The sequence below is a fragment of the Trichosurus vulpecula genome, chromosome 4 (assembly GCF_011100635.1).
Source record: "Trichosurus vulpecula isolate mTriVul1 chromosome 4, mTriVul1.pri, whole genome shotgun sequence".
NCBI lineage: Eukaryota > Metazoa > Chordata > Mammalia > Diprotodontia > Phalangeridae > Trichosurus > Trichosurus vulpecula.
Genome location: NC_050576.1, coordinates 74,078,762 through 74,101,396, shown reverse-complemented (window position 1 = coordinate 74,101,396; position 22,635 = coordinate 74,078,762). Strand labels below are relative to the sequence as shown.

General features: G+C 38.6%; 1 protein-coding gene across 2 annotated transcripts in view; it reads right to left on the bottom strand.

Annotated features, from left to right (window-relative positions):
- Positions 1-1,900: 1,900 nt before the first annotated feature.
- Positions 1,901-22,635, bottom strand: part of SOAT1 (sterol O-acyltransferase 1) — an 80,117-nt gene continuing 59,382 nt past the window's right edge. The window contains exons 9-16 of one of the 2 annotated variants that reach the window (XM_036756438.1): positions 18,634-18,715; positions 16,574-16,619; positions 14,502-14,631; positions 11,513-11,610; positions 10,382-10,480; positions 8,867-9,002; positions 8,326-8,471; positions 1,901-4,521 (exon numbers count right to left, since the gene is read on the bottom strand). In XM_036756438.1, the coding sequence (XP_036612333.1) occupies positions 4,465-4,521; positions 8,326-8,471; positions 8,867-9,002; positions 10,382-10,480; positions 11,513-11,610; positions 14,502-14,631; positions 16,574-16,619; positions 18,634-18,715 (794 nt within the window). In that variant the 3' untranslated portion in view covers positions 1,901-4,464. The remainder of the gene's footprint in view (positions 4,522-8,325; positions 8,472-8,866; positions 9,003-10,381; positions 10,481-11,512; positions 11,611-14,501; positions 14,632-16,573; positions 16,620-18,633; positions 18,716-22,635) is intronic. The other variant, XM_036756439.1, reaches the window with a different exon arrangement.

The following is a 22,635-nucleotide window of genomic DNA, read 5'->3' as shown; positions in this document are numbered from 1 at the left end:
TTCTAGATCACTCATATACATTTCTTCCTCTATTCTGGATCTGAGATTTCAGTAATATACACCTCCCAGGTAAAACTTAGCAAAGTCCCTGGCACATAGTAGGTGCTAGACACATGTTTATTCCCTCTCCCACCTTCATCAACGCAGGACTAGTAACACAGTCTTGGCTGCCTAGACCACTAAAAGGCTGTTTTGTCCTCAGTCACTTGGCCAGTATGTCAGAGGATGGACTAGAACCTAGGTCTCTAGCCACTGGACTACACTTACTGAATTACCACAGTAGCCCCCTTACATGTCCTTCTGGTTTCACTCCTCCAGAACTAACCTATCATTTAAACGACTGCAAAGAACTGTTCTTGCACCTACATCACTTCTCCAGTCATGCTCCCTTACTGACCACTGATTAACATTTAATTTCCTCTGCCTCCTCAAGGCTCCCTACAATTTGTTGCTGCCCTGCTTTTCCAGCCTCATCTCGTAATTTCTCTACTCAGCCAGACTGGTCCATCCCCAGCTCTGTATCTGTAATATCTGTGGGCCTCTTTCTGGTTTCAGTGAGTCACTGGCCTTGAAGGCACCCTCCCATCTACAGAAAGGCTCCCTCCATCAGGGAGGCCATGCAAAATTTGAATTTCCCACCAAGAGATGTTCTACTTCAGTCTAATAATCTTGGCAGTCTCTGGTACATATGTGGGAGTCTTCCTAAAAAGCTGCAATATTCCCACTGGCTAATAGTAATATTTATGTAGCACCTACTATGTGCTAGGCACTATGCTAAGCACTTAAATATCTCCTTGGATCCCTACAACCACCCTGGAAGGTAGGTGCTATTATTATCCCCATTTTAGGAGAACATTAAAGCTGACTCCAGGTGCAGCGTTCTATCCAATGCACCACCTACCACAACAATACGTAAGAGTCATCTTTTGCAAATCTTACAGTGTTATATAAATGCTAGCTATTTTTAATAAGCATATTTCCTTTGGCCTTATCTTCCCTTTTGTTACTTACATGTGCTCTGCTTTTGTTTTCTTAGATTTGTTAATTAATTTTGCCCCCCACCCTCTTGGTTTTTATTTCAATTTTTAAAGCCATATCAGTTTTCTTTCTTTTTGGTTCAATGCCTTTATTTTTCTAGGCTTTTGACGTATCAGTTCAACTTGCTAATAAGCTTCTTTTGTTAATGATGGGAACATTCGGTGGGAAAGGTGGCATGATACAGTGGAAAGATTACTAGACTGAGTCAGAAAGCCTGGTTTGAGTCTTAACTCTACCACTTACTGTGTGACTGTCAGCAGGTCCTTTAGCCTCTCAGCCTTGGTTTCTTCATTTGCAAAATTGGGCCAATAGCTGTGGCACAGGGTTGTTGTGAGAGTCAAATAAGATGCTGTGGGTAAAGTGATGTATGAACCTTAAAGCATGCATATGTATACTAGTTTTAGGGGAGATTCAGCATTTTGAATAAATAGCAACTAATAATAACCCTTTTGGTTTTCCTAAGGGGCCCATTCAGTGCTTACATAGTTCATTTTCCTTTAAATCTTGCTCACTTTCATTAGCTATTTATGTCTTTTAGTAGAGAGATACATTTCAGGTAAAGAAGGAAAAAACAAAAGGTGCACGTGTATATACACACATGCTATGTACATTTACACACACACACACACACACACACACACACACACAAAATATTGTTCTGTAACTGCATCCTTCTCATATTTCAAATATAATTCTATCTAAAATACTGAGTGAAAGAACTGAAAACAAAAATGGATAAGAAAACCATATGTGGCTCTTGCCTTTTTTACAATGAAGCATTGAATTCCTTTTAAGAAAAAATAAAGGGAACGTAACTGAATTCAGCTATATTTTAAATAACAACACAAAATCCAGTATTTTTCCAAATATATTTATTTAGTGTATTCTTCATGTGAGCAGTATTTCTCCATTTCTCATATATTTCAAAGTTTAAAAAAGGCATCTTTTCTGTTTAAAAAGTCAATCCTAGTACAATGAATACTAAACAAATTGTAGTACCAGTAAACAAAGGATTCAAGGGAAAAAAACTAGGCACTCAGAAAAATCAGATGACAAAGGATCACAACTCTGATAAATATGTAAAAATGACTTCAGCCTTGAAGTATAACATCAGCTTTCCTTGGAATAACATTGTGGATAATGTACAACGGGTGAATGACCCAGACAAGAGAAGCTGCTGCTTATGGCTCAGGCAGCAGGGACCTCACTGGGGAAAAACCAGCTTGTTCCTTGGCACGGCTGCTCACTGAGTTTCAGCTCCACGCTGCATCTACTGCTAAAATGTCAACACTGGTTGGGGGCAATGTTCCCCTGTGACAGAGGTGTTTAAAACAAGACAGAAACACAACAAAAACATACACCTACCACTTAAGATAAGGTCATCAAGATCAACAAAGAGCAGCTGCTCAGTTAAAAGGTGAGGGAGTCCTTCACTGAGAACCTGGGGGCCAGCTCAAGGTGGAGTGGAAAAAACACTGAAATTGCCCATGAAGTTCTAGTAAAAGCACAAAATGTCCACTCAGTGCAAAAAAGAATGAGTAAAACACAGAAATCATTAAAGACACTTTTGGAAAAAGGAAGTAGGCCCTCCTTCTCACTTTGGCAGCTGATTCTGAATCATGTGAATCGCAATTTAGAAAGGAGGAAAAGCACATATGTACAGATACCATGGAAAACAGGCTGCTTTTTAACATTCTTGCTTCTGGAATTAACTTCCTATTCCCACAGAAAATGCTGCTTCCTTGTCCACTGCAGAGTTGAGATAAAAGATCTAGTAAAACATACATGGAAAATTATGCCTCAAGTTAACACTAGATACCAGGACTAATCCTGCTGCCTAATATTCCCTGTGATAAAAAGTTTTGGTGGTCTCTAAGACTAATCCAAAACTTGATAGAACAAGCTTCAACTCACAGTTTTCAATCTGTCTCACATATGTTACCAACAGCCCATGATTTATATACCTGTTATACACCCATTTAGTGGCTATACTGCTAACTCTCCTATCATAAAGTAGGAGGTCTGAAAACACACAAAGGAAGACAATGCTGATTTGTCCCAGATACCCAAAAGTATTAACATAGTATCTGAATAGCAATCATCTAAGAATACAGGAAGCATGTCACAGAAGAGGAATCAGGTTACAAAATATACTTTTATCAATAGTGGAGACTTAGCAACAATACCATCTCCAACAGAGAAATCTGAGTTGCTTTAATTACTGTGGCACTCCTTGTGCCATAAAAGTGTGTGCTTTAGTTTCCAAATACACTAAATGACTAGATAATAGTAGCAGTAAGCTCCTCGAGGGCAAGGACTGTTTCTTGTTTTGTCTTTGTCTCCCCAAAGCTTAGCACAGTGCCTATTACAGAGAAAATACTCAATAATACTTGTTGATTGAATGAAGTATTTTTCTAGTCTGCAAGTGATTTCACTGTTTGGGATGGAGGGGCTTCCAGACCAGCAATTGTTTTACAAGTTAGATTTCCTGCTATCTTCTTACTAATGTGAATAGTCAAGTCTTCAGACTGTAAGTTGCTCACTAAAAATCTATGCCTTGCTATTATGTAATGAACTCCACAATAAATAATTCCAATACTTGTTCATCCCCCCTTCCCCTGCAAAGGAAACAAATGGCTTAGGAGGGTTATGGGGGGGGCGGGGGTGGACAACCTCTCCATTGTCTCTTCCCACCTGTGGGCATGCTCAGGAATAGATGCAAATTTTAGGAATGTGAACCTATACAGGATTTCTAATAGAAGGGCTTACTTCTGTGTCACATAAATCACATGGCCTATGTTAAAGAACAGAAAAACAATGTAAAACAATAGCTTGAATTCATAATTTTTTTTGGACTCAAATAAGTGGATTCTTAAGTATATTTTGGAATAAAAACAATACAAGAATCATCTTTGTAAAAAACCAGTGACATGCTCTTTAAATATATTATTCCGCATTAACACTTATTTTCTTTTTCAAATACATTTTTAATCAATACATAACAATGTGCACAGATATAAGTTGCAAACAACAGATATTCAAAGCATTAATTCTTTACGTGTGTTTTGGTTATTTCAGTAACTAAGAAAACACATACAGTATTTAATAAATGAGTACAGAAAGACACATAATGGATGGATGTGACTGCTAAGCTTTGAGTAGATCTGACTCAGCCAAAAATCTGTCTGTACCTTAAGAGACTACCCCCAATGAGAAAAAAAATCTTCCTTAACAGGATTCCGCTGGACTTAACTCATTACCTTGGCTTTAGATGACAGGCATGGAACTGGCTTTTGTCACTTATGGGGTCACTTGTAGCAATCTGATTTTACTTCACACAGCATATCTTTTTTTTTTAAGCAGCTGCTTTTCCAGAATCAAGTGGCACACATATTTAATCAAGAAAGAAAATTTATGTCCAAGTTTTTAAAACACATATTGACACGTCCAGGAGCGTGGTCTTACATAGTCTAGAAATGTTGGCTGCAAAGAAATGGGATGGGAGGATTAGTTTGCAAGGGAAGCATGAAAAGGCAGATTTCTATATCACACATTTCTAAAATACCCAGTAGGATTTTTGATGGGTTTTAGGCAAAATCATACTGAATAACTGATTAGATTCAAATTTTAAAAAATCAAATAAATGATACAATTCAAATGATGTGTAGTAGCTTCATCCAATTCATAAGTTATAACTTACTAGGCATTTTACATTGTGAAGTAGTCAACCTGATTACCCATGTTACTTGAGGAGTGAAGGAATGAAGATAATACAAAGTGACAGATCCACTAAGTGTACTGGATGCCCTTCTCTCTTACTGAATTCCAATCAAGACTGACACCCAAAAGATACATTCATTATAAACCTAGCTCCTAACAGTCCAGCCCTACTTTTGGCAGGCTGAGATTCAATTTGGGACTGGTGAAGTGGGAGAGGGGGAATAGAAGAGGGAGGAAAATAAAGGCATTGGAAGACATTAGATAAAAGCATTAGACGGCCAAAGATCCACAAAGCAGATTAAGTTATAAGAATGTATTATCTGAAATTTCAGATCTTAATCTTGCCCCCAAATCATTGTTTCAATCTTAAATAAGCTTACCCTTACCCATAGCTGCCTATCTATCCCATTCAATGTTGTAGAATGGTTATTTTACACTCCAGGAACATTGTTTCTTCATTTAAAAAAAATAAGTTTAATAATTGTCAACACAGACAAGTAAATGCAGAAAATAAGGGGCAAAATTATGCAAAATTTAACTGTAACTAGGTGGAACTAAGTTAACAAGTTTTTAAAAAAGCCTTTTTGATCTATGTATCCCCATCCAAGCCAATTCTACCATGTTTGGTCCCAGTTCCTTTCTTGTAATCCATCTAGTTGCAGTCATTGCCCCGTTTTGGTTCTGCTGATTTCACTCCATGTGACCTCTTGTAGGGAAAAGGGAGAGGAACTGCACCCATGATTTCCTCAATATAGTGAATTCCCAAGTGAGGAAGCTCCTGCTACCAATATTAAGTAAGAGACTCCTCTGCAGAGTTACCTGGAGCACTGAGAGACTTAAATAACCTATCCTGGGTCACCTAGCTAGTTCCTCTCAGAGGCAGAACATGAACTCAGGTTTTCTTGTCCCCAAGGCCATTTCTCTGCTATGCTGTGGATGTCCTTGATGTCCTCTCCTCCTAAGATTTTAGTAAGGCAGATTGCAAAGGCTTCAGGAAAAGGACAGCTGGAATCCAATGACCTAACGCTCTCAAGAAGGAAAGAAGAGACAAAGAGTCCTAATAAAGAAAATAGGGACCTCTTTAGAAGGCATGATGGGGATGTATGGGAAAAAGTTAAAATAAACACCAAAGATATGGTGCTGCAAGGGCAGCCAAAAAAAATGACTAGAGAAGAGTAGCAGAGCCCCAGAGTGTTAGGAGCACCAAAATCCAGAATAGGCTGAGGCTGGAGAGCAAGAAGTAAAGAAAACAAAAAAAAATGTTTTCTTTAAAGGTTACAATGGGGTAAAAGAGGATCAAAGAGATAACCACTGTTTGAAGTAGACAAGATAATGGTAATGGAAGACAGAGAATATCGTAACTCTTAATTTGCTCATTTACTCTGTCAAGGAGAATGAGAACAGAACAAAAAAGCAGATAATACAGGTTAATACCCAACATGAGTAGGGCAACAGTAAGAACACTTGGCTGCCTTCAATGAGTTCAGGTCATCTGGCCAGATGAATAGTATCCTAACAGACTTAAAGAACTGGCAGAGATGATTGCTGAGTCATTGTAAGTGAGAGAAAACGGAGCCTGCAAATTATAGGGTGGTGAGTGTGACTTCAACTGATGGCAGAATTCTCAACTGTATTATTAAAAGAATGGTGAATGGACACCTGCAAAGAGCAGCAGTGATTACCCAGGGTATCAATAGCAGGCAACACTCATTCTATAGTTTCTCTCTCTCTCTCTCTCTCTTTCTTTTTAAACTCAAGAAAAGACTGGTGGGCCATGGCAATGCTGTAGACACTGGTTAACAAAATTTTAGGCTAGTATTGGAAAAAGTCTCCTACGCAATTCTTGTGAAAAAGAGGAGAAAAATGTGGGTTTGATTTACAACTGGGTAAACAACTGAACCCACAAAGTAGTTATCAACAGTCTATTACGACCTTAGAAGCTCAGTTATGGAATGCCTCTGGGATCTGTATTGGGCCTTAGAGGCTGTTGTACATTTTTTGGATAAAAGAACACATACAAAAATAAGAATGATAATAATAGTTGACATTCATATAGTACTCTAAAGTTTTCAGTGTTTTACATATATGATCTCATTTGATAAAATAGCAAGCTTATTAAACCTGAAGATGATCCCAAGCCTTTTTTGGGGGGGTTGGGGGGGGGGAGAGTTATCTAACACATCAGATAGCAGTCAAAAATCAAAACTATCTCAACAGGGTAAGACTCCGAGCTGATTCTAACAAGGACAAAATTAATAATTGAATCTTGCACTTGGGTTCATAAAATCAACTTCACAAGTACAAGACAGGCTAGGGATAGCTGGACAGCTACAAGCTCCATGTGAGCCAGAAAACCAGGGAAATTTCGTGGAGAGGAAGGTTCAGGCTTGGTGCAAAGGCAAAAAAAAGTAAACAATTAGAGCTCTCCAAAAGTGAGATGGACTGCCTCATGAGGTGATGAGTTCTCCTCACCAAGAGCCCTCAAGCACAGGATCATGGCCACTTAATCACAATTCTTCTTCAGACAGGAGCTGGACTAAATTAAGATTCTAGGATTCTGTTACAGGTCTTTTCATATTTCCTTATATGCTGCATATCTGTTATTTTTAGGGTATAACATTATATTAAATATACTGTAATCTATTCTTAATCAAACTGATTATTTCATATATTTTTAATATCACTAGAGCAGCTATGAAAACTTCTGTACAAATGAGTCCTTTTTTTAGGTTGTTTTTGAGATAAGTCAATTTATTTCAACAAATATTTAATTAAAGTGTCCTACATGTAAGGCACTGTGCTGGGTATACAAATTTTAAAAAATGAAACCTTCTCTCCTTAAGCAACATACATTTGGCTGGGAGGATAAAAATAGAGAAATAAAGGAAATGCAAAGTATATACAAAATTATAGCAAGTAATTTGATTCTTGCATGCACCAACAACTAGGGTTTTGTGAAAGGCCTTGTGTCCCTGACATAGCCAGGTAGCACCTGACTAGTGCTTGGAAGGAAGTTAAAGATACAAAAAGGCAAAGGATAGCAGGGGTGAGGGAGGGAACATACATGTGAATGCACAGCCACAGGGGATGAAACATGAATGGCAAACTAGCAAACACTTTCACTGAAATGGAGAATTCCTGCAGAAAAACAGTATGAAATAAGACCGGGAAGGTAGGTAAGCGTCATTTCATGGAGAGCTTTGAGCGCCAGGCTAAAGATTTTGCTTGGAAGCAACAGGACCCTGGGCCTATTTCCTTCCAAGCACCAGTCATTTTTAAGATTTAGATCACTGATTAAGCAAGTATGTATTGTGGCAAATGCCATGGATTTGGATCCAAATTTGTTTTTTTCTATTCAGCTATTCAACTTTCCCAACAATTTTAACTGAACAGAAATTCTATTTCCTTGATGGGTGTGTGGGTTTATTCAGCACTAATTTTGAATTCTATTTCTGGGTTCTAGACTCCATTTTGTTCTTTCCCTCTACTTCTCCGTTCTTTTTCAAGTGCCAGTTTTTTAAATTTCTGCACATTTTGAGATCTGGTAGTGCCCCTTAGATTACTCACATTTTTTAAAGGACATTGCTGACGTGCATACCACTCATGAGAGTATAAGCACAGTAGAATTCCATGTCCCAAGAAGAGAGATGTCCACATCAAGATATTCCAAATAGGCCTTTTCCGACTGTCATTGGCAATGAAATTGAAAATCACTGGAAGAAGCAAAGAAGACAACAAAAATGCAGTTATCAAGGATATCTCCTCCAAGGTCCAAGACATTTCTTATGACTGCCTAAAACCCATAAAGCATCAACTGGATATTTGGTGCTTCGGTCATTCTGGTCAAGAGTCCAAGAAATAAAAATGAAGCATTACAATGAATCCATTTATTTAGTAATAATTAAAAACAGATCAGGAAAGGTCTCATTAATATCAGTACAGGACAGGGGCTGTTGATAATGTTTACTGCTCAAGGAAGGGCAGAAGCCCCCAAATCACCGAGTCACCTAACTGAACTTGAGGTTCTGGTTCTATTCTTGCCAATGATCTCTTTCGGCATTGCACCCTTTGCTCTTGTTAAAAAAAAAAAAAAAAACCAAAAACTTACTTCCAAAGAACATGAAGAGTACAAAGAGGACTGGGTAGAAAAAGCTCAAGCATAGGGCCAGGGCATACTCGTGCACTACGGCAGACACTGCAAAGACAGATATCATGGCGGCCGTTTTGAACCTTCTGCTGAAAAACTTGGGGAAAAAAGACAAAATTAAAAAATTAACCCAAACATAGATCATACACAGACTTAGGGATTCTTGGTTTTTCCATAAAAGACTTTTAGGGTCCTTCTGCTAAAAAAACCCAGGTACATCTTTCTACCATAGTCAAAAGCTCCCTGCAGGTAAAGGATTATTCTCTAAGAAACAAGTATGATCCCATACTCAAGTCTGGGGAAAGCGGAGAAGAGTAAGAAAAAAGCACGTCAAATGAACATGATTAAGGGTACAAGGATTTAAGATTCACAAATTAAACAAGCTACTCTCTAAAAAAGTTATTCAAGAGTTGGTCATTAACAGAGGGGGGAACCAGTGGCCTCAAGTGCAGCCCTTTGACTGAATCCAAACTTCACAGAACAAATCCCCTTAATAAAAGGATTTGTTCGATAAAACTTGGACTCAGTTGAAAGGGTGCACCCAAGGACCTAGAAGGTGTGTCGCAATATGAAGATCTACTGACAAAATAGTCCAGTGATCATTTACTTGCAAAGGATTATTCAGAAATAATATCCCAGTCAATGCAAAGAGGCTAGACTCTAGCCTCTCAGTTCTGTGAAGTTTGGATCTGGCCAAAGGGCCACACTTGAGGACCTAGAGGGCCAAATGTGGCCTCGAGGCCGGAGGTTCCCCATCCCTGGGATAGTCATGGAAACTTATATATTTTTTTAGAAGATATAGCCTCTTGAGTTAATCAGAAAACAAAACATATGTGAAACTATAATGGTAGTCAATGTCAAAAAATAATTCCATTTACAAAAATTAAAAACTTTCCAGGAGCATATCTATTATAATTAAGTTGACTATGTTTCTACAACTATTGATTAGTACATACTTTTTTTGCTAAAGCAACTATTTCATGACAGAACTAAGCTACATGGGAACTAAGGTATCAGCTAGTTACTATTAACCCTTTAGAGACACTGCCATGAGCCCGTCCATCTTGTTAGGGGTAGCACCCGAAGTCATATGGGTCCACTGGACTGTTTCTATTAATCAGTTATATACTGAATAATACAAACTTCATACATGTCACATGCAGCCCTGTGCTAGGTACTGTGGGAGATAGAAAAAAAAAGATTAAAGACAGTTCCTGTCCTCATGGAAAACATGTAATTGTAATACAAATTGTAGTGAGGGACCAGGGAAGGGGCAGGGGCTAATAGGTAGGAAAGCAGAGAGGAGAGAGAGATACAGAGGGGCAAGGAAAGAGATAGCAAGCAAGAAAATTAGGACAGAATAGTCCCTTTCTTTGTGAGGCGAGGTACCTACTACTACTTTTCCTGTCCTAAGAGCTTTTTTGAAAACATCCTAACTTCTTAAGAAGAAGGCATGAACTAAAGTTTGCAACTCACCCAAAGGAAGTCTTTGTAAGCATAGTAATAGAGCCAATCATGAACGACCACATTCCAGGTTCTGTAATAGTTGGCATATGACGTTGAGTTCCACCAATCCTTTAAAAAAAAAAAAAGTAAGCATATACAATTAAGGGAGGAAAAAACCCCATACTGACTCTTACAAACTCTACCCCATATATCATACCCATATACGGAGCGGGATTGATTTTTTCCCCTCCAAACATGGTCGTCAATTATTGGTTAATCCATATTATACTGATTTCCCAGGAAAATCAAAAGCGTAATTCAAAGAGGGAAATCATTCCTTCTAGTCTGTTTTCTCAAATAAAGGAAAGACATTATTTCTCTAAGAATATGGTAAAATAATTCTAAGGGCATAGAAGACTAAAATTATAAAGCTATGAATAAAGATCTGGGACTGGAGGGTGACAGCAAACTGTGAGCTAAGAGTGGAGAGAAAATTGCCTTTTCCACACTACAGAACCATTCTCTAGACTTCTTTTTTTTTAATTATTAAGATCTATTGAGTACATTAAATGCAAATCTGTTATTATGCAAGACAAACAGTAATAACAATTGATATGCACAACAAATTTTCTTTGTATATAAGGCCCAGGGGCTTAGAGAATTGCCTCCCTTAAGAAAAGGGGTTGGAAAAGGCAAAGACTTGGTAGTAAGTTAAGGCTAGACACTACATACACAAGAGGCACCATTTTAAGTAAAATAAAGACAAACATTTTTTTCCCCTCGTTACCTCCCTAAAAACATTTCATAAAGGAATTTGCTAAGATCATTTTAAAGATTGTGACAATTTAAAAGTTATGAAATCATTAATAAAGCCCCATCGTGCATTATGAAGCAAGTTTATCCTGTTTTAATCAGCAGTCCAGTTTCACAAGATGCACTAAGAAACTTTACAGCTATGTAAATCAAGATTAAAATACGGAGCATGTTAGAGCTATTTTATAAGTTTAATACGAGACTGTAAGAGTGAGTTTGTTCTCAGTTTTTATATTAGTTTACATAAGCTAACAGATGTTAATGAAATATGCAATTAGCAACTGGGGAACAATAACACAAATAAAAAAAGGAAAAGGAGATGTTATCTGCTTCTGTCAAGTCTCTTACCTTATAGAACATCCTGTCCCCAAAGCGTAACATCTCTGCGAAGGCATTAAGCCAACAGTGCAATATGGCAAAAAAGGAAAGAAATAACATCAGCACACCTGGAAAGAGTAGATAAAGTGTAAGACTCCTTCTTGAGAGCTAATACTGCACAATGGAATAAAACATTATCATTTGTTTAAAACATACAAAAAAAAAACCCCAGCACCCCTCTTTAACCATTCAACTATCCTCATGGTAGTATTTGCTGAAGAGCCATTCATCGATTTTCCATAAACTGGCTTTCTGAGAAGCTATATAGCCACCTGAGTATGTTATTTGTGCAAATCTTTAGCTCTAACTACTCCTAAGTACAATGCAGACAGGTACCTAAGAACACTATTAAACTTCCTGCATCATCAACATTTCCTTATATAAAGTAAAACCTAATTATGCTTCCATTTTATTTAGAGTTGTCCCTTTCTCACACTGAAGTGTCTAGCTTGGTCATTTGACTGTCTGGGAATTATACATTCTGATGAAGAAGGCTAGGAAGACAGAACTAAAAAAACTTATATGGCTGCACAGAGTGCTCAGCTCCCCATGAGATACAAAAGATGGAGGGATGACCTAAACATAAACAAAAATAAAAGGAGGTACAAACCTAGAACAGTCAGGAGAGCAAATAAGCTGAAGCAGCCAAAAATGCTTCTCTTAAAGCTATATACTGAAAGCAAGAACAAAAGGATGACACGACTGTAAGAAAACTGTGAAAGATGACAGAAAGAAGGTAGAACAACTCAACTGTTGCTTTGCTTTGCTTTTCATCATCTAAGAGAAGATCCTTGTAACATAAAAGATTTCAAGAGAGGTGAAGCAGTCAAAAGAGAAAACCAAGCCATTTTAAATGAAATTAAGTTTCTTACCCCAGCAGAATGATACCCAAAGTACTGAAAAAACTTAAAAAAAAAAAAAAGACTTGGTTGCTGGTCACCTCTGAGAAATTGTGGAAAATGGGAAAGATGCTAAAAAGATGACACCTATAAATGTCTGAGTTTAAAAAAAAAAAAAAGATAAATTCTAGAAACTACAGATAAGTGAGCTTCAAGTCAATTCCCTAATGAGTGACAGGATCTTTAGACATTTCATTTCCCTTTTTGAAAGGGTTGTACAAGTCAAAGTATATGTTAGAATCTAACAGTCTTTCATCCTTGTGAACAAAATCAAAGAAATGTGGGCCGCATATAGGGAATCTTAGACTGTAGATCAGCCACACCCAAAAAGTGGCCCGATGTCAACACTGAAGGCAAATCTCTACGGGCAAATTGCAGGGTCTTTTCTTGGCCTTGATTAGTGTAACTTTTTTTCAAAAAAATCAACTTAAATTTACCGGTGAAAACAACAGGAAGAACTCATATAATGGATTATAGGCAGGATCGAGATTCAAAAAGACCTGGAGGCTGGAGTAGCTGGAGAAACTGACAGTGGATAGCAATGATAAAAGCATTTTACTCCAGTTCAAAAAAACAACTGCATAAATACAAAAAATTGATGAATTGAATTATTTTTCCTATGATAATAGCTAATATTCATATAACTCTTAAGGTTTACAAAGCACTTCACAATAATGTAATTTAATCCTCATAACAACCTTATAAGCTAGGTAATATTATTATCCCCATTTTACAAATGAAGTGAGAAAATCAAGGCAGAGATTATGTGACTTGCCCAAGGCTGTGTAGCTAAGACAAATCCAATGTTCTATGCCCTGCATCACCCGCCTGACGACACATGGCTGTCATCCACTAATGACAAGCCTAAAATAAGTGAATGTAGGGTGGGAGTATGGGGAAGGAGCATGAGGTTCATTTAAAGAAAACTGAGAATGTTTTAATGAAAGAAAAGGTAAGAACAACAAGCTGGTAGTAGTTAAGGACTGGAAAGGTTATCACGTGAGTCATAGACTTAAGTGAGTAGAGTTACAAGGAGGCCGACTCTGCCCTAATATAAAGAACTTCTCAACAATTATAGCTGTTCAAAAATGGAATGAGCTGTATTAAAAGAGAATATGCTCCCTTTCCAAAAGAAGTCTTCTAACCAGAGGATGGATGGCCAACTGCAAGAATGTCCCCACTGGGTGGGAAACTGGATAGCCATTTTCTAAGGTTCATCCCAACTCCTAAGATTTTTTGACAACATGCCCTAAAAAGGCAAGCAGCAGGCACATTAATGAGGGATTTTATACTTCTATTTCTAATATGGCATAAGCTTCATCATTCTAATGAAAAAATTATTCCCTTAGATTGTTAATTATATACTTGAAATAGTTAATACAAGGCACGAATCTACTCCGTATACTTTAAAAACAACATCCTATATTTTGTTACTCTCATATGCCTATGAATTTTTTCTGTTCGGTCATTTTAGTCATGTCTGAAACTTTGTGACCCCATTTGAGGTTTTCTTGGCAAAGATACAGTAGTGGTTTGCCATTTCCTTCTCCAGCTTACTTTACAAATAAAGAAACTGAGGCAAACACAAACAGGGTTAAGTGACTTGCCCAGGGTCACACAGCTAGTAAGTGTCTGAAGCCACATTTGAACTCAGGAGGAGGAGTCTTTCTTACTCCAGGTCTGGCACTCTATCCACCTAGTTGCCTTATAAATTTTTACAGAAGGGTATTATACAATGGTCTTTTGAGAACACCACTTTAAGTCTGTCATTTTTAGAAAATTATTTGAGTCACCATTCAAGGCTAGTTACCTTGCAGTGCTATGACTGAGTGTTCACTTAAATCTTTGTGCATAAAACTTCAGGGAATAAGCTTTTCTTAAGAATGTTCATTTTGGACTAAAGACTGTGCTACACCCAAATGACATAGAGAAATGATTTCACAACACAGCATGTGAAAAAGTGAACTGTGTCACAAACATGAGCGTGAAAGGATCCTTCAGGTTCTCTTTTGGACTGCCTACCCAAACCAGCTAAAGGCCTTGAGTGGGGCCCATCTTACCCGGCAAAATGGAGTTGAAGATGCACAGGACCAAAACCCGAACACTGAAGGGCTCTTGTTTGATATTCCGAAACAAGGGAGCACAGAGTCTTTCAAAGATGTAATATGCATAAAACATGCAACCAAAAACCTAGAACGAAACAAAAATCACTGGGCTTTTTTACCTTTCCCCCCACCCCACCACCCCCATGGAGGAATGGAGGGAAATGAATCTAGTCATTAGGATATGGAGATTGGACCTATGATTTCATGGGTAAGGGAAACTCTCCCTACCAAAGCAAGCAGGTCAGTCCCTTCTCTGAAAAATACAGTTTGATAGGTTAACTGATATGTTAAGTGACTGATCCAGGGCCACACAGCCAGTATGTGACCAAGGCTAGAATTGAATCTTCTGTGCTCTGAAAGCAGCTTTCTGTCCAATATGCCATACAACCTCTGAAAAGTTACATATGATGCCAGCAGAGCAGAGTACCTTGGCCAGTTCATGTTCCATTATAACAAAAGTGAACAGACCTCATTTAAATTATCACCAAAATGTAAACAACATCCTTTAATATTTACATCATTTTATCCACTTTATCACTCGGCCATTTTTGACACAGTTCTTTTCCAACTGTTTCCCCAAACGACATTTTAAAAGATAAGATTATTTTAACACCCATTTTGGGTACTGAACAAAATACACTGATACAGATCAATATTCACATTAATTCAACTAATGTTATTAAACACCAACTGTAAGCGAGGTACTGCTATGTTAGGCACTAGGAACGCAAAGATGCAAAAGCTACATGGTAATTTACAAACTGTGTGTGTGTGTGTGTGTGTGTGTGCTTGTGTGTGTAATGCAACATACACTAGCAAGGAAGCTACAAGGTAAAATTATAAAGAAGGGAACAAAAAGAAAATTTAGATATAGGTTGGGGGAGAAAGAAACTAAAGACAAATTCTGGAAGTTAGCAGCCGCAGCGGATCCCGAAGACTCAGAAGGCTCTCAACAATACAGAAATGAAGGAAGTACGTTCCAGGCCTCGACGTTGGCATGTGTAAGGCATAGTAGTAGGAGAAGGCTGGACCACATCAGGGAAAGAGTTAGTCATCCAATGTGGCTGGAATGTAGAGTATAGGAAGCAATAAAGGATAAAATCAAGCTGAAAAGGTGGTTTAGAGCCAGACAGTAACGAGTCTTAAACACGAGCCTAGTGAGTACTGATTTTAAAGTGTTGAAAATTTTTTGAGCAGGTAAGCAACAGAATCAGACTTTGTACTGACAAGATGAATTCGGCAGCTATGTAAATAGTCTGGAGAATGGAAGAAAATGAATTCAGAAAAACCAGCCAGGAGGCGCTACAACAGTTCAGGAAAGAGATGATGAATGCTTGAAGTATGTGAATGCTCTGATTATTAAAGGAAAATCTGATGTGGATAAGCACTAAATATGGGGTCCTGAATAAACGTTTATTTTATAATAATGATAATAACATTAATAGTAACATTTGTATGTTACCTGAAGGTTTGCAAAGCAGTCGTATATACATTATCTCAACGGATCCTCAAAACTATCCTGTGAAGAAGGTACTCTTACTATCCCAATTTTATTGAGGAAGCTGAGGCCAAGAGAGATTATATGACTTGCCCACCAGGGTCATACAGCTAAGAGGTTTCTGAGGCAATATGTGAGAACTCAGCTCTTCCTGACGCCCAAGTCCAGCACTATTCTATGCCACCAATGAACAGGTCTAGATAGGAAATTCATTCAACACACATTAACAATGACATATCAATAATAACAATCTTTTTGAAGAAATCAAATTTGAATCAGATTTCCAAAAGTAAATTATCTTAGAAAAAAGAATCATTCGTGATTTAGGTAATAAAAAAAATTGTTCCCTGCGTAAAGAATAGTAGATGACTTTTTTCTTCTCTGAGATTGCACTATTACCTTCCAGTTCATATATATTGGGTCAATGTTTTAGCATTTCCAGAAACGAGTATGTTATATGTGATTTCACTATTCATTTCTACCCACCACCGATCCAACTTAGTATTAGCCGACTGTCTCTTTTGCTCACCTGTGCAAACTGAGTAGCTACATAACTCCACCTGATAGTGGGAGTCCTAAAAAGGGAGAAGAAAGTATTGTAGAGTTAGAATCTGTTTTATGAACTGTGTGTACAATCATTAGATATGGATGTCTTCTCTGGCCATAAATAATCTTTTAAATTATGACAGAATTGGAGCAAGATGATGCTCTATGAGGTCAGTTTGACCTTGGCAGATTATTGTGAAGAAAACATTATGTCGTCAATTCTAAAAGATAAGTTTTGTTCGTTCTGCCAAGCCAGGGCTTCAATAATAGCTTATAGGTACATATTTATATACGAGGTTTACAAAGCAGCTCTCAAGAGAGTGAGCCCTGGCTTTCCCACTTAAATCTGTTGCTGTTCAGTCATTTTTTAGTTGTGTCCTATTTCTCTTGACCCCATTTGGGTTTGGTTGGGTTTTGGTTTGGTTTTTTTTTCCCAGATACTGGGGTAGTCTGCCATTTCCTTTTCCAGATCATTTACCAGAAGAGGAAACTGAGGCAAGCAGGGTTCAGTGACTTGCCCAAGGCCACACAGCTAGGAACTGTCTGAGCCTGGTTTTGAACTCAGGAAGATTAAGCTTCCTCACTCCTGGGCCAGCACTCTACCCACTGCACCACCTAGCTGAGCACATAACAGCATATTGTAAATGTAGTTTCTGATCTTAAATCAGGCTCTGCCTGGTGAATTGTGTCATATTATGCATTTTAACTAGCTCTTTAGGTCCACAAACTGAAAGAAATTGGGCAGAGCAGAAAAGAAAAAAAAGGCAACAGGATGAAAATTTAAGAACTTGAATATATTTCCACAGTAAAACCTCAATGAACTGGGACTAAGTAGTCCGTTAACTGGAATTTATTTTCTGTACAAGTTTATATATGAGTTTAGGATTTTCATCTTTTAAAGAAAAACTTGGATCACAGATTCAGAATTGGAAAGGATCACAAAGACCATCTAGTCCAAACCTCTCATTTTGCAGACAAGAAATTGAAGCCCAGAGACCTACCGATGCAGTCAATGTCATAGCCAGGATTTGAACCTGGGTCCTCTGACTCTAAGATCTTTTGGGAATGATACAAATAGGCATACCTAACCTAAAGTCCAAATCCCATGCCACAAAAACATAACAAGGCAAAACAGTTCAAGGGTGGTTAGTTTTACTAAAAAACAGATGAGTGTAGACAGAGACCCCAGCAAAGTTCAGAACATTAGGGTCAGTTAACTAGCAATTATCAAGTGCCTACTATGTACCAGACACTGTGCTAAGTACTGGGGATACAAAGAGAGGCAAAGGACAGTCTCTGTTCCCAAGGAGCTCACAGCCTAACAGAGGAAACAGTATATGGACCACTATGTGCAAACAAGCTTGAGAGGAGATAGACTGAGGCTCGTCTCAAAGGGAAGACACTAAGATTAAGAGGGATGGGGAAAGGCTTCTGGGACTTGAGCTGCAGAGAAGCAGAGAAGGCTGGAGGTGGACATAAAGAAAGAGAGTGCTCCTGGCAGGGGGCATAGCCAGAGAAAATGCTCAAGGCTGACAGCAGGAATGCCATGGGCAAAGCGTAGCAAGGAAGCTAGGTAAGGTATGCTTGTAATGTCTTTATAATTATGTCACATCGCTGCATCCCATACTCACCTAGTTTAATGACCATCATGTTCTGTACCATGCACAAACAAAAGTTCAGAGCACTGGAGCAATAAAGTATTCCAATTCAAAGAAAAATTCAACGTACTTACTATGTAAGTACTTACGAGGATAGAGAAAAAATAACAATACATTTCATAAAGATTTTCAAAAGAGTTAAGACAAAAGAGGTTTTCTAGTAAAGTGATAATAGAGCATATAATCCAGTTAGCCAAGATACTCCATACCAGAACATTTGGTTAATAAAAGGTTTTTATTCTGCCAACTGCTAGGCCTCAGAGCCCTCCCAGAACATTATCCTGCCTCCAATGCTCTTAACTTGGTACAAAGAATTGCTGATGAATAATCAGTATCTGTTTCCAGATATCCAAGGATCCCCATTCACACTTCATGCCACAGTTACCTGGGATAGCTGTCTCTATAGATGAGAGTAGGAGCAAACAAAAAGTACAAGTACTGGTTGACTTGGGGAATTGGAATAGTGCCTGAAAAGGTAAAAAAAAAAAAATGTGTTTAATGTCAGAGCACTTAGATTCTGCCAGACAGAAAGGATGGGAAGATGAAGACCAATACAAGGGAAGGGCGGCTTCTAAGGAAGATTCTTTCCTCTGCTCAATGTTCCCTTCGACTCTCCTTCCCTCTTTCCTTACCTGAATCCTGCTCATTCATCCCATAAAGATGGAAGTCCCCCGATGCCCTCTTGTTCCTCCTGAGCCCTGGAGTGCTCAGGGTACAAACTGCTGCTGCTAACTTGGGATTTATTTATCACAGATGTGCGAGCTAGCCCCAGGGCCACTTTCTATCTCCCCCAGCCTCACCTCACCATAATACTTATGGTACCCCACAGACAGCATGTGCTTGATTAGTGACTGATCTTATGGAGGACTAAACTTTCCTAAAAATTTTTTCAAAAAGTCATGGAAGATACATCATATTCGAAACATACTTAAAATGCAATAACAGTAATTATAAATGCTGGTAATCTGTGTAAAGGATGATTTCAATAACCATTCAACAAGCACTTGTTAAAGAATTACCTTGTGGCAATTCTGGGGATACAAAGAAAGGCAAAAATACACAATTAAGTGTCCTTCTCAAGGAACTTACATACTAAGGAGGGAGGCATGTTACTGCTGAGCTAGATACAAGATACATACAGAAGAACAGCAGCGTTGGAAGAGAAGGCGCTGATGGCTGAGGGGACCAAGAAGTCCTCCTGCAGAAGGTGGCATTGAAGTCGCCTAAAGAAGACGACATGGCAAGAAGCAAAGGTGAGGAGGGGAAACTTCCCGGCATGGGAGACTGCCAGTGCAAAGACAGAGAAATGGGGAACGGGCATGTCACGAGCAAGGAGCAGCAAGCACACTGGCGTCACTGCAGCCCTGAAGAAAGGGAAGAGGAAGGGGTGAGAAGACTCAAAAAGCAGGAAGGGGGCACACTGTGAAAAGCCGTAATGCTAGTTATAATGGGGAGCCACTGGCATTTACTGAAACAGGGTTTGGGGGGAGGAGAAGGTCCATGTTGTCAAATCCACACTTCTGGAAAACCACTTTTGTCAGCTGTGTAGAGGATGAATTCGAGTGAGGAGATGCTTGAGGCAGGGAGAACAATTAAAAGGCTATCTTAAAAGCCAATAGATAAGTGGTCAAAGGATATGAACAAACAGTTCTCAAAAGAAGAATTACAAGCTATCAATAACCACATGAAATAATCTTAAAATCACTAATAATAAGAGAAAAACCAGTTAAAACAACTCTCAGGTTTTGATAATATGCATAGTAATTTTAATTATCATTAAACTAGGCTAAAGATGACAAAAGACGCCAATAATCAAAGTTGGAGGAGTTGTCAGAAGAAATGTACACCGGTGCATTGTTGGTGGAGCTGTGAATCAGTACGATCATTTTGGAGAGCAATTTGGAATTACGCAAATAAAGTGATTAAAATATCCATACCCTTTGACTCAAGAGATTCCATTATTGAGCTTATACACTCAAGGAGGCCACTGATAAGAAAGTCTCTATGTAGCCCCAAAATATTATAGCAGCACTCATTGTGATAGCAATTGATTACTATGGGATAAGAAACGACGGATACAGATACACATGGAAAGATTTTCACAAACTGATGCAGAGTGAAGTAAGCAAAGAAAATAAATATACACAATGATTACAACAATGTAAATTTTAAAAATCACCAAAAAAATTCAAAAGTGAATGTTGCGAAATTATACAGATTAAGTCTGGATCAAAAGAAGAGGTACGAGAAAATACTCCCAACCTACCCCTTCGTAGAGGTGAGAGGTCCACAAGTATTGCACATTGTACAATGTATTCATCAGTCAGACTGACCTTTTTCCTCTTTTTTTTTTTGTCTTAAAAACATTTGTCATATGGGATGACTCTCTAGATGGGGCTGGGAAGGGATACTGGAAGAAACTACAGTTATGTAAAAACAAAACATTAAGAAAAAATTATATTAAAAAAAGGCTAGTGCGATTGCCCAGGGAAGCAAGTGGCAGTTATGTGAGTGGAGAGAAGGGGATATATGCAGGAGATGTTGTGATGGCAGAAATGACCAGATTTGACAGCTGATATGTGGGGTGAGAGTGAAGAGGATGATGAGGTTATGAACCTGGAAAGCCTGTGAGAATGGTGGCACTTTCAACAGTAATAGAGAAGTTCAGAAGACAGGACAATTTTGGGGGGGAAAAATACTGAGTTCTGCTATGCACAGGCTGAGGACAAGATCCCTATGGGATAGTCACATTGAAATGTCCAGTAGGAAGTTAGAGAGGCAGCAGTGGAGCAGAGAAAAGAGACTAAGGCTGGACAGATATACAGATATGGGAAATGTGTGTATAAAGAGAACTGAACCCATGGGAACTGATAAGATCACCAAGAGAAACAGACAGTACAGAGAGGATGGAACTTTAAGGAACCTCCACAATTCTGGGGCATGACAAGACCGAAACTCTGGCAAAGGAAAACTAGAAGCAGTGGTCACCCAGCTAAGAGAAGATGCAAGGGAGCGGTGTCATTAAAACTAAGAGAGGAGAGAGTATCTGAAGGGAAGGGGAACAATACTGTCAGATGCTACAAAGAGGTAGAAGGTGGTGAAGAAGGATGAGAAAACTGAGAAAAGATGGCTAGAGTGGCTGAGTAAGAGATCACTGATAACTATGGAAAGGGCAGTTTTAATTAAGTTCTATTAAAATCAGAAGCCCAACTACAATGGGCTTAGAAAAGAGTGGAAAATAAGCAAGTCAAAGCATCAAGTACAGGGGGGTTTTTAAAGGAAATTAGCTGCAAAAGAAAGGAGAGCTAGAGGATAACCAGTGGGGCTTGTAGGATTAAGGGGAGGGGGGGGAGCTTTTCTGGGATGGGAGATCTATGGCTTAATTACTGGCCCACAGGCAAGGCAACAAACATTTATTAAGTGCTTGCCCTGTGCCCAGCAAACAGAAAGAGACTGATGATTAGACAAACACCAGAGATAATTGTGGAGGCAATCTGCTGGAGAATACAGGAAAGGATGCGAGCAAGGATATATCTACTAGAGAGGCTGGCCATGGTCAGGAGAAGGGAATGAAGGATAAGACAGTGATCTTGATGTGATCATCCCTTGATGATATCAAGGGCATCTGAGGTGGATAGCTTCAATTCTTTCTGTGAAGTATGAGGCAAGCTTTTCAGGTAAGAAGATGGAAAGAAACCTGAAGAGAAAGGAAGGTTTGGAAGAGCTGCTGTCTTTAGATCTAGAGTCAATTAGAGAAGGGTAGAACATATTTATAATGGACTTAATTACCATGCTTTCACATGCCATTCTCCAGCTCTACTGAGCACCATATACATAGGAATGAAGGAAGTAGGTGATGAAAGCAACAGAGGTTTGTGATTTAGAGTGGTGTTAGTGGTGACTGGGCAAGGGGCCAGGGATCTGAGAGCAGAAGAGAGCATAAAGTTAAAAATGGCTCACCAAGAGACAGACTGCAAAGGGAGGAAAGTGTAGCCATACAGAGGTGACAGCCTGGGAGAGTATTGAGGGAAGAAGGGCTCAGAGGACAAAGAATAGGGTTGAGACAGAAAGACATAATTAAAGGTAAAATGTGAAAAATTAAGAAATTTTGGAATCTATGAGACACATGGCAAGATCAAGGGCATAACCATCTCTATATATAGCTAAATTTCTATACAAGGTTGAATGGGGGAGTAGGGCAAGGTAACTCATAGACTGAGGAACTAGGAAATTAGAATATAAACAGTATTCTACCCATTTTAGTTAAGAGAATACAGATAAGGAACCCAAAATTAAGAAATTTAGGAACCCTGCAAAGGCAACCACTTTCAAGTCAAAGTGTAAGATTAAGAGTAAACTGTTATTGAATTTATGATGTATACTTAGT